We start from the raw sequence: 12,286 nt of genomic DNA, 5'->3' as shown, positions 1-12,286 counted from the left end.
TGTTCCCCACAGCCAAATTTCCCCCTAAAGTATGTTTCTGTTTATTAAATTGGTAAAAACATTTAATTCCAAGGAAACAGTAGTCCACTAAAAGTTTTTTGAAGTATTTTTTAGTACAGAAATAGCAAATGCTCATTAAAGAAAATATGGAATAGACAGGAAAATGAGGAAGGGAAAATATACTGCCTTCTTAGGTATTACGAAGATAACAAACCACAAGATTTAACTTCCTTTAAAATATTTCTTCTAGCATAAATAGTGCAACTTAAATAACAAGGATTTAAATAATATTCACTTAAACTTTTAATTAGGTTCATTCTTTTCAATTATTACATAAAATCTGGCCACAGATTTGTATTGATAAAGAAATGCATCAATACAAGAAATAAATGTACAAAGTATTCAGAGCTTACCATTACTAGCAATCTGAAACACTTCCTTTAATGTCAATATTTCTGGAAAAGTTCAAGAATAATTTCAGTTTAGTATATTTATGAACTATCTTAAATTTTGTTTAGAAAACAGTAACTGCCATTTAAGCTACTATTAAAACTCCAAATATTTCAAAGTTCAACGTTTAAAGTGAAAAAGTTACTGTGTTTCAACTAGCCCAACATTTACTATCATTAACAACAGTTACACCACCAGAAATTGTACCTGCCACAAATTGTAATATGACCCAAAAACAAAATTTTAAAACCATTGAGGGCTTCCTTGGGGGCGCAGTGGTTAAGAATCCGCCTGCCAATGCAGGGGACACAGGTTCGAGCCCTGGTCTGGGAAGATCCCACATGCCGCGGAGCAACTAAGCCTGTGGGCCACAACTACTGAGCCTGCGCTCTAGAGCCCGCGAGTCACAGCTACTGAGCCCATGCACCACAACTACTGAAGCCCGTGCGCCTAGAGCCCGTGCTCTGCAACAAGAGAAGAGAAGCCTGTGCACCGCAACGAAGAGTAGCCCCTGCTCACCGCAACTAGAGAAAGCCTACACACAGCAACGAAGACCCAACACAGTCAAAAATAAATACATAATATAAGTAAATTTAAAATAAAAAAAAACACTGCAAATTCTAAGATATACAAATGTTCTGATTTAGTACCAGAATCCAACCAATTGATTTTTTGATACTGACTCTAATAAGTTCAACTGCTGAATGATAAAAAGAACATTTTATTGACAAGATTATGATATTCAGTCCCCTTAGATGGAGAAAAGAGGTCTTGTCTCTTGACCTTGGAACGGATTATTCTTGAAGAGTACCAAGACAAATATTAATTCTATCTCTAAAATACATTTGCCTTTATTCCATGTATAATTTAAATACTTTATCATCCACTAATACATTAGTACAATGTTTTTACTCTATCTATACATACTTTGTAAATGAGTCTGTATGATTGTCTGAGATTGTAAATTTTAAGAAAGCAGAGCCAAGTCTATAAATGCTCTCATTTTATCACGTAATAATCCTAAATGGGAAAAAAAGAAAGCCACCACAAGCTACTGAGACATGGGTTGTTAGATGGACCAGCCCCTACCTCCCACCACTCCAGCCCACTAACACGCCTCATCTCCTGCGCCACTGTCCCAGTTCAGGCCCTGGTCACACCTCACTGGAGTCTCACAACTTCCTAGTCCATTCTCCTAGCATCAAATCCATCCTCCAAAAACAAAGGTATACTTCTTAAAGACCTCCATTGTCTTCTCTTTGCTTATAAACTCAAGTCCAACATCTTTAGCATGATCTAATCCCAATTAATCTATTTCTAGAGTTGTCTCCCGCCATCCCCCAACACATCCAACATTGCAGCCACACTCAGTTTCTCAAAACAACACATGCATTTCTACCCATAACTCTGTGCTTTCTGGGCCCTCCAGTAGAACAGTGACTCTCTTCTCCTGGCAACTTCTTCTTCCTTGCTCAGTGCTCATGGCACGTCCGTGAGGGAGCCTTTCTGACACCCTCCTCTGAGCCCCCACAGCACCTTGCTCATCCCTAATTATAAGAGTACCAGAATTATCTGTTTACCCATCTCCTTCTCTGGGCTTTCTCAAGGGATGTGACATCTTATTCATATAAGTACTCCTCAGTATCTAGCTTAACATCTAGCAGGAGCTCCTGTAAATGTTTAGCAACCAATTAAAGTAAAAGTGACACTTGCTACAGTCAGAAGTGGTTAAGGTATAGAGTATTACACATTTTACAAGCAGTGATCTTCCGACAGCTAATGAAAGTAAACATAAGCTTGACTTCAATACCTTTCAGATCTCTTTCTTTAAACTGGGTAATGGGGAACATCATGGCATCAGCAAGCTGTGTTGAAAGTACCGCATGACAAGAGCTAAGCTGGTAAAAGAAAGACCAAAAAGGCCAAATAACTACAAAGAGACAATCAACCAGCATTATGGAAACTGAACAAAACCTAGTAAAAAGGTGTTGGTATAGGGATTCCCTGGCAGTCCAGCGGTTAAGACTCTGTGCTTCCATGGCAGGGGGCACAGGTTCGATCCCTAGTTGGGGAACTAAGATCCTGCATGTCAAGTGGTGCGGCCAAAAAGTTAAAAAAGGTACTGATACATTTACATAAGGGAACCCTAAAATTATGTGATGTTATCACATAATTAGGTGACAGTCAAAAAAATTCCATTTAAAACTCTCAGAAGAAAACGTGATAACCTTGAATTTAGCAATGGTTTCTAAGATATGACACCAAAAGCACAAGCAACCAAAGAAAATATAAACTGGACTTCATCAGAATTGAAAACTTTTGTGCATCAAAGGATACTATCAAGAAAATAAAAAGACAACCCACAGAAGGGGAGAAAATATTTACCAATCACATAACTGATAAGGGACTTGTAAAGACAACCCACAGAAGGGGAGAAAATATTTACCAATCACATAACTGATAAGAATAAAGAACTCTTAAACTCAGTACTAAAAGACAACCCAATTAAAAATTGGGCAGGGAATTCCCTGGTGGTCCAGTGATTAGGACTCCTTGCTCTCACTGCCTAGGGCCTGGGTTCAATCCCTGGTCGGGGAACTGGGATCCCACAAGCCATGAGGCGCGGTCAAAAAAAGTAAAGTAAAATAAACATGAAAAAATAAACATAATTGTTTTTAAATGGGCAAAGGTCTGAATAGATACTTTTCAAATATATACAAATGGTCAATAAGCATAGGAAAAAATGCTCAACATCATTAGCCTTCAGGAAAATGCATATCAAAACTACAATGAGGGGACTTCCCTGGTGGTGCAGTGGTTGAGAGTCCGCCTGCTGATGCAGCGGACACGGGTTCGTGCCCCGGTCTGGAAAGATCCCACATTCCGCAGAGCGGCTAGGCCCGTGAGCCATGGCCGCTGAGCCTGCGCGTCCAGAGCCTGTGCTCCTCAATGGGAGAGGCCACAGCAGTGAGAGGCCCGAGTACCGCAAAAAAAAACAAAAACAAAAAAAAAAAACTACAATGAGATTCCACTTCATACCCACTTAGATGGCTATAGCAAAAAAAATTAATGAAAATAACAAGTGTTGATAAGGATGTGGAGAAATTGGAACACTCCTACATTACTGGCAGAAATGTAAAATTGTGCAAGGGCTGTGGAAAACAGTTTGGCAGTTTCTCAAAAAGCTAAACATAAAATTATTATATGATCCAGCAATTCCCCCTCCTGGGTATATACCCCAAAAAACTGAAAACTGGCGTTTGAAAAAACAAAAACAAAAACAAAAAACTTGTACATGAATGCTCACAGCAGCACTGTTCACATTAGCCAAAAGATGGAAAACAACCCAAATCAAATGTCTGTCAACTAATGAATGGATAAATAAAATGTGGTATACATACAATGGAATTTTATTCAGCAAAACAAAATAAAAACAAAAAATGAAATTCTGATTCTTTCTACAACATGAATGAACCCTGACAACATTATGCCAAGTGAAAGAAGACAGACGCAAAAATCCACAAATTGTATGAGTCCATTTGTATGAAATATCCAAAACAGGCAAATCCATACAGACAGAAAGCAGATTTATGGTTGCCAGGAGCTGAGGGGAGGGAGGCAGTGACTACTTAATAGGCACCTAGTAGGTTTCCTTTGGGATGATGATGAAAATGTTCTGGAACATCAGTGGTGGTTGTACAACATTGTGAATGTGCGAAATGTCATTAATGGTAAATTTTATGTATATTTTACCACAATAAAAAATTCCATTTCCTATAAATATTTCTTTAAATTGATCTCCTGTGACAATATTTTGCTATGATGAGTTATTAAAGTATTTCTAAAAACTACTTTTCCAGTTAAGAGACTAGAAAAGACAGAACTACCTAATGGCTCATCTGAAAAGAAGAGCTTTCACTGCAGTAGTACAAAGTAGTTATGGATGGATTCTCCGAACATTTCTCACCACCTTGCTTCCTCTTGGCTTCGAGGTCTTAATGATTTGTTCTGCTGACTGGTAGAGAAATTAATGGTTGGTATTGGTTGTTTGGGAAGCAAGGATTAATGAAATGAATGGTAAAATACTGCTCAATGTAAAAAACAGAGAAACCATAAAGAGCCCAGCTATGGCTAACAGCTTAACTCTTCTCTCCCTGCCTACATCAGACTACACAATTAAAGGCTGAATGGTACATGAAAGTAGAGACGGCACATCTATATGCTTATTCCTTGAAAACAATTTGCTTTAATCAGACAAAGATAGTGTTGTTTCTACAAGACAGCCACCAAGATTTGGAAATAAGGCCTTCTTTAAATAGTAATCTTTTATCATTGAGATTTACTCATAAAATCCTAATAATAAAACTTCCCAATAAAAGCTAAACAACTTCAGTAACTTAATTATAAGATCACTTATCCAAGCAAAATAAAATAAGCATTTACCTCATCTATAACTTTTGAAAACTGTTGCAAAGTAGAACTCATAACTTCATCATCACCCCCCAGTGGAAAACGCTGAAAAGTGAGAAACAGAGATGAGGTAAAGGTCCAATGCTGTATGTCTTTTGTGAGTGACATTATAATTTTTAAATAACTTCAGAAAACTTCTAAAATTTTGAATAAGCTCTAAAAACATCGTTTTAATAAAATAATGTAATTCATATAAGTAGTACACATTAATTAAAATGTTTGCTAAGTGACCAATCAACATGGTGTACAGGAATGCACACCATACTAGAAGTTCAAAGATTTAAAATTAGCTCCAATTTCTCTACTAGCCAGCTGTGTAACCTTGAGCAAGCCTCAGTTTCTTCATTTGAAAAAAGAGAGGTAAATTAGATAACCTCTGTGTCTAACATTAACTCATTAAAATTAGATATAAGTGCATAATGGAATTTCAACGGCATATCAAAATTACCTTCTGTGAATCCCAAAAGGCTTAGGATTATTGATAAGAAATTCTGTTTATCTATACAGATACTGTATCACTGCATATTTTAAATTATACTTTTAAAACTTTCATATATAGTACCTGTTTTTCATATTCTTTTAAAAGTTTTGAAGTCAGGTGTGTTGCTGCACTTAATTCGTTCTACGAGAAAAGATGAGCATTCAAATTAACACAGTAGTACAGATTAAGAAAAAAGTTTTAATTGAAGATTCCTATGCCACTTTTATTTATCACTTAACATAAATATTGTACAACATGTTCTCAAAACCCCTCATTAAGCCATTGGAAAGGGAACTACCACTAAGCACTTTAAAGGGAAACTCAAACCACGAAATAGACACCATCAAGGAATTCAGCAGTGTCCCAGGTGTGTGCTTTTTCTTTTTAGCTAATAAAAACGAATAGTTAAAGCTTTAAAGCTAGAAGTAAACTGTACAAAATGTTAGCCAGAATCTTCAGAGAGTCTACATTGATAACTGATTATCCCTCTCTCTAGATGCTGATACTAGACCATGAGAAGCATTTAATAACATACAACCATATGACCTAGTCATACCATATAGCAATGTAGCCATATGAAGGAAATACTTTTTTTAATTTAAAGGTTTTTTTTCAGTGATGAATATAATGACACATGTAATGTTTCTTTTACATATTAATCTGTGTGGTCAGAAATCAAATTCTTGAGCAACCTATCACTAAGAAAAATAAATAAGTAACTATTACAGTAACTGTAAAGTACATAATGAAAATTTGAGTCCAGAAAGAAGAGAAATTGAGAAGGGGCAAAAAAGAAACTTGTACACTTAATTAATCCCAAAGAGAGTTTATCATAGAACCCAGGTTGCTGTTAAGGCTTATAATTAAGTTACATAAACAGAGCCTCAAATCTTATGCCTGTTCAACCAAAATAATCTAGTCATATCCTTTTAAAATTCATCTCCTAGTACCCCAGAGCTATATCTACTCTATAGATATAGCTATATCTACTAGAGCTATATCTATTACCTTCTAACTAGATAGAGGCTAGCTACTTACAAATCCTCTGCTCAAAAAGGAGAAGTATCCCATAAGATTAAAAGCGTGATTAGGGAAAATACTGGTGACAATACAGGGTTTTAAGTCAAATCTTATGCAAAGATCACTATCAATGAGTTTCACTAAGAAAGTCCTTACTATGTTTGGGGAAAAGGAGCAGATGCTTCAATCTTCATCACTTTTGTAGTGCTACAAACTATACACTAGTAATTGAAATGTAAGCTCTGTATTACAAACTACTTAATGTTCATTCATCCATTCAACAAATGTTTATTACTATGCACCCTGGACAGGGCTAGGCACCAGTAAATAAGACAGACACTATCTCTGTCCTCATGGGCTTAAAGATTTATTTTACAAATGCACTGAGTCAGCCTTTAGTTCTTTACCTGTGCATCATAAATCCGATGCATAGCTTGATACAACTGGTTCATATAGTTGGAAATAGCTGTAGCATCTTCTTCAAATACACCCAGTAAAGACCTTGTCTGTATAAAATAAAAGCAGTAAGTTTATGTTAACGATTATATAAATCAAGTGGAAATCTTTTTTTCCTAAAAGATGCAAAAATCACAGGATATCAGAACTCTAACAATTCTGAGTTTTGATCTATTTTCTCTCTCTTGATAGTAATGCCAAGATGCTAGGGTTCTTTATTCTCAATTTCACTTCATTAAAACAGATAGATTTTCCAACTGTGTTATATAAACCTTAGAAGGAACAACAAAGGTATATTTTTATGAATTAAAAAGTCTGTAATTAAGAACAAATCTACAGAATCAGTCAAGGCTATATTAACAGTATTCTATGTATAAATATTTTAAATATCTTTTTTCAGGATAACTTAGTATGATTATTTCCCTCTCTCTCTCTCTCTTTTTTTTTTTTTTGGCTGTGTTGCGTCTTCATTGCTGCCCAGCGGCTTTCTCTAGTTGCAGCAAGCAGGGGCTACTCTTCGTTGCGGTGCATGGGCTTCTCATTGCAGTGGCTTCTCTTGTTGCGGAGCACAGGCTCTAGGCACGCGGCCTTCAGTGGTTGCGGCACGTGGGCCCAGCAGTTGTGGTGCACGGGCTTAGTTGCTCCGCAGCATGTGGGATCTTTCCAGACCAGGGATTGAACCCGTGTCCCCTGCCTTGGTAGGCGGATTCTTAACCACTGCGCCACCAGGGAAGTCCCTGGTTATTTCTCTTTCTCCATAGTCTCTTCTAGTAGTGCCAACCCCCTCCCCATCATAATCCAAAATAACACCATAGTACCCCTTCCCCTCCCCAACATGGCCTGTAAAATGCTAACTAGGTTTTTTCTGAGTGCAGAATTTGGAATCATTTTCTTCTTCTTTATACATTTCTATGTTGTTAGGCTTTTTTTTTCCCCCACAATGAGCATAAGCGTGTAAAAATTACCTTCACTTTAAGAGTAAAAACTTGTCAGTCAGTAAATGTTAAGACTGTCAATAAAAAGGATCAGAGATAAGGAAACTCAGCATAAAGGCAAAGTATGTTCACCTTTTTATATCCCAAAGGCAGGATAAGAATTAAATTCCAACAATTATTGAGATAACTACAGCTTAAAATCTAAAAGATGACCTTGTACTTTTATTCTACAAATAGTTAATTTATACCTCAGCCTTAGAAGCTGGTTTCTAAAAATCAACTTATTCCTTAGCTTCCTATTTTCAGAAGAGAAAGCTAAGTCACTATGGTTGTTTTAAAAAGCAGCGCAAAATCATTATGCCAGTATATGAAGTCCAAGTTACCTCAATCCTCTACTTCCCAATGCCCCAGAAATTTAGATCTGGCAGAATCTTTTTATTTTTTAGCTCTAGTGCCCTACTGCCATTCCCCAAGTGCTATTTTAAGATGTAAAAAAGAAAGCATCATGAAATCTTGTTTCACTAGTGCCATTCTTAAGAAAAGTGTGCCACTTACATTTTTTTTCTTCAAAAATTAGCATTCTAATTCAAGGAATAACACATTTATGCAAAAATGTGTAGTGGACTTATATTAAAAAGATGTTCTTAGCCTCAAACAGGGTTGAAACAGCTTCCTTATGTAAAGCTAATAAGATTGAGTTCAACACTGTATAATGACTGTTTAAAGTTAGCAGCTTACAAAAATGCAATCAATATGGTACCATTTCATTGAATCTATGACGGCATCCACTGTGAGCTGTGCCAGTTTAATATACTACTGTCACAAACAAAACAATGCTGGCAATTAAGCTATGAATTCAGGTTTTCTAATGTCTTGAAGTTTTTACTTTATATTTATGGAAACAGATCTTTGACAATTTTTTATATAACTCTCATATAAACACAAAAAAGAAAACACAAGTTGCACAAGTTTAATATAACCCTAAAATTTCAACTCTTGTAGGTAATTTTTTGACATAAGAGACACCGCTAGCCATGTTTTCACATCCAATATTATTCTGTGCCACGAGCAGGTGACAAATATTTCTCAGAAGTGCTCCACTTTTATCTCCAATATTTTCTTCCAAATTATTGATACCCAGTCAGCAAGTTTTGATGGCAGCACTTGCTTCATGTTACTAGCTGTCAAAGAAATATTTTCAGACAAAAACAAGACTGATAATCCTTCAAGTGGCTGTGAATTGATTTGTTGGCTGAACATTAAAAGGCTGCACTTAGCCACTCATGTCACTAGGAGAAATAACCAAGTGTGTACATTTGCAGGCAATTACAAGTAAAACAACATCAACTGTAAGGGGCATCTCAATATAAGAGATGTCAAAATGTGAATTTAAAAAAAGTACATCTCATAATCTTTGAGTATTTCATATTATGCCAAAGAGAAAAGCCTCCATTTGGGATTGGAGTTTGCCTTCACAGTTCTAGCTTAGATGGATCATTGATAAGATTGTTATCTACATATAAAATCAGTTATTTTTTTAAAGATCATATCTTTTCTTACTAAATAGAAAGTTTAATTTTGTTTCTGATTTTCAAAACAATATATAAGCATTGATAAGGCATCTAGTATAGTCTTAAGATTTCCTACTTCAACATGGTATCTTTTGCAGAATGGTATGGTTTGTGCAAGATAATTCTAAAGATGTTTATGTGCAATCAGCTGGATTTGGACTTGCAAATATAGCCCTATTTTAATACTTCGCTACGTTAAATTAAAACTAAAAAAGGATAATTGTAATTCAGCGTAGTCCTTCAAGACTCCCAGGCTCTAACTTTTTTACATAGCAACTGGCAGGCCATTTTTGACTAGAATCAAATAATCTAATAAAAACATCTCTATCAGGAGCTTTAGAAGTTTTCCTCCTCTTTGTTACTCAACTTCTTGGACTCTATCCTAGATAAACAGTCCAGATGAGAACAAAAATTGATGCCCAAAAGCATTAATCTTAGCACTATATATAACAGCAAAACTTGGGAAAAACTCTAAAAGTCCAACAACAGGACAACTATATTAAGTGAGTCAAGGAAATGTGCAACCTTTGAATTTTTTATTCAGTATGTAATAACGTGTGAAGGTACTTAAGCTACAATGTGTAGTTAAAGCCAAATAAAAATCATTATGCACAATATAATCTCAATCACATTAGAATGTGTAAGAGAAAAAAACTAGAAAAAAGAAAGCAAACTGTTAACAGAGTTTGCTGCTGGGCGCACGACAGGTAACTGTGTGCTTTCTGTATCTTCCAATTTTTCTGAAGCAAACAACTATTACTTTTATAATCAAGTACAAAGGTTAAAACATTCACTATCTATAACAGCTGAAGTTCAGAGAAGTTAAGTGACTTGCCCTAAAGTAGAAGGTACTAAGCGGCAGTAATGACTAAAACCCTTATATCCTGAATCCCCAATCCAGGGCTTTCCATCTTGCCACAGGTTTTCCCCAAGAATTGCTTCTCAGTGTCTTACCCTTCTAAATCCCAGTTGTCCCAATTAATCTTCCCAAGTAAACATTAACTAGTTCAAATTTACTACTTCTAGAAATTGAAAGACTATCAACGTGGCTATTTCATTAAAAATTACCATAAAACTAATACTAATACAGCACATTCTTGTAAAAAAAGAAGCTCAAGTTGTAAACTAATTGTGTGAAAAGTCCAAGAAATTAGATGAGTCAAGAGATTATACCCTCCTAAGTCATGGCTAGGGCACTGTGTAACCCATTCTGAGCAGTGTGTAGTCTTTATGAGCTATAAAAGCGAGCCCAGGTATGAGAAGAAAGGTAAGGCACCTGTTGAGTCTTATAAAATAAAAAAGTAAAATGACAAAAGTACACCTGAGCAATACATCCCACAAAATTTTTGCTAAACATCTGAAACAAATGTAGCTTATGACTTTATACTACAGAAATCGTTAAGCATTTGAACTGGCTATTCTGGCAGTCAAAATAAGCCAAGAAGTCAGTTTCTGTTTGTGTCAATACAGGCTGATAAGAGTACATTACCAGCAGGAACTGGCCTGTGAAGATAACTTTCAGCGTGAAAAAAAACAAATCAATTCCACAATCAGAGCCCAACTTCAACTTGGCAATCAAAATTGGCACCACATCCATGGCAGACATATCATACAGTAAAGGGGGATCCAGCCCCTCCCTTCTGTTCATTTGGAGTCATATTAAACCGTCAAGACACATGAAATATGTGCAGTTGTAGTTCTAAATGAACATTTCAGAAAATTTTCTTCATTCTAAGTGGTAGCCAACCAGCAACACCGTCTGAAATCCCTTATTGTGTAAGAGACAGACCTAGGGATGAAGTTTCTCAACGCAAGTTACAGCGCCTACCAACATGGTTTTTAACATCGCTGATTTCATTCTTCAGTACTGAAAACATCAGTAATGGTTACGTGTTCCTAGACTATCTTAAGCTAGAGCAACCACACTAGCATCATCCCCAACGCACAAAACACAGGGCTTTTATTTTGATGAGTTCACTAAAGCCAAGTCTGCAACGAGGGCGCAGCAGTCGTGGAGCCGCGAAGGCGCCGTCCTCCACTCGGCGTGCATGGTCCGAGTGACAGCGGCTACACTCACGGCCACGACACTCGGCCGAGAGGCTCCGGGACCCTTGACGGGCTTCGCCGAGGACTCTACGCACGGGCATATCAACAGCCTTTCAGCATCTCCCCCCCCAAAATTATCCATTTCCTTCCCTAGCTTGGTCAGAAATCATTAAGTCTACGGGGTCTTTTCTCCTTCTGCATTCTCTCCGAAGAGGTTTTCGAAGAGAAAATTCCAGGTTCGGGATTTACCACCTCACATCACGGCGATTATAAAGCATCTTTTGTCAAATACAAGGGAGCCCCGCGCGCGTATGTGACCGCCGGGCCCACGAGCCAAGGCGGCCGCGGCTCTGTCGCAGCCTGCCGACGTCCCAGACCCCGCGCGCGGCTCTCGGCCCAGCGGAGCAGGCCCACGCGGGCCTCGGTAGGGCGGCCCGGCCTCCGCGATCGGGGCGCCGCCCGCTACCGGCGGGGGCACTTGGGGGCGGCGCCCACCTAGGCCAGGGCTGGCACCTGCGGCCGCGGCGGCGCCAGGCCTGGGGTCGGCCAGCCCCGCTCCTTCCCTCGCAGCCCGCCGCCGCCCGCACCTTACCTGCGGGCTGTCCTCCAGCGTCTCCTCGATGGGCAGCTTGTCGATTCCCGGCATCGTGGCGGAGGGAGGGCCGCAGCAAAAGACGAGGCGGCGGCCGCCCACAGCTCCCGCGCCCGCCCGCCTGCAGCAGCTGACCCCGACCCGCCCTCTCTCGATGGGTCTGCCGCCCTCGCCGGGCGCCAAGGGGTGCGCTGCCGCGCGGGAAATCCCGCCCCCTTGGCCTGACTGCTCCGCCTCCCGGCGCGCTCATTGGCTCGCGGTGACG

The 12,286-nt window shown here is 38.5% G+C and overlaps 1 protein-coding gene across 2 annotated transcripts in view; it reads right to left on the bottom strand.

Moving 5' to 3' along the window:
* The window catches only part of APPL1 (adaptor protein, phosphotyrosine interacting with PH domain and leucine zipper 1), a 30,674-nt gene extending 18,518 nt beyond the window's left edge, over window positions 1-12,156 (bottom strand). For both annotated transcript variants that reach the window (XM_060022720.1, XM_060022721.1), the window contains exons 1-6: window positions 12,022-12,156; window positions 6,829-6,927; window positions 5,483-5,542; window positions 4,894-4,965; window positions 2,261-2,348; window positions 414-455 (exon numbers count right to left, since the gene is read on the bottom strand). In XM_060022720.1, the coding sequence (XP_059878703.1) occupies window positions 414-455; window positions 2,261-2,348; window positions 4,894-4,965; window positions 5,483-5,542; window positions 6,829-6,927; window positions 12,022-12,075 (415 nt within the window). In that variant the 5' untranslated portion in view covers window positions 12,076-12,156. The remainder of the gene's footprint in view (window positions 1-413; window positions 456-2,260; window positions 2,349-4,893; window positions 4,966-5,482; window positions 5,543-6,828; window positions 6,928-12,021) is intronic.
* Between the last annotated feature and the right edge of the window lie 130 nt (window positions 12,157-12,286).

Source organism: Delphinus delphis, chromosome 10 (assembly GCF_949987515.2).
Source record: "Delphinus delphis chromosome 10, mDelDel1.2, whole genome shotgun sequence".
Lineage (NCBI taxonomy): Eukaryota > Metazoa > Chordata > Mammalia > Artiodactyla > Delphinidae > Delphinus > Delphinus delphis.
The sequence above is the reverse complement of the archived record's forward strand: the minus strand, read 5'-3'. Positions and strand labels throughout refer to the sequence as shown.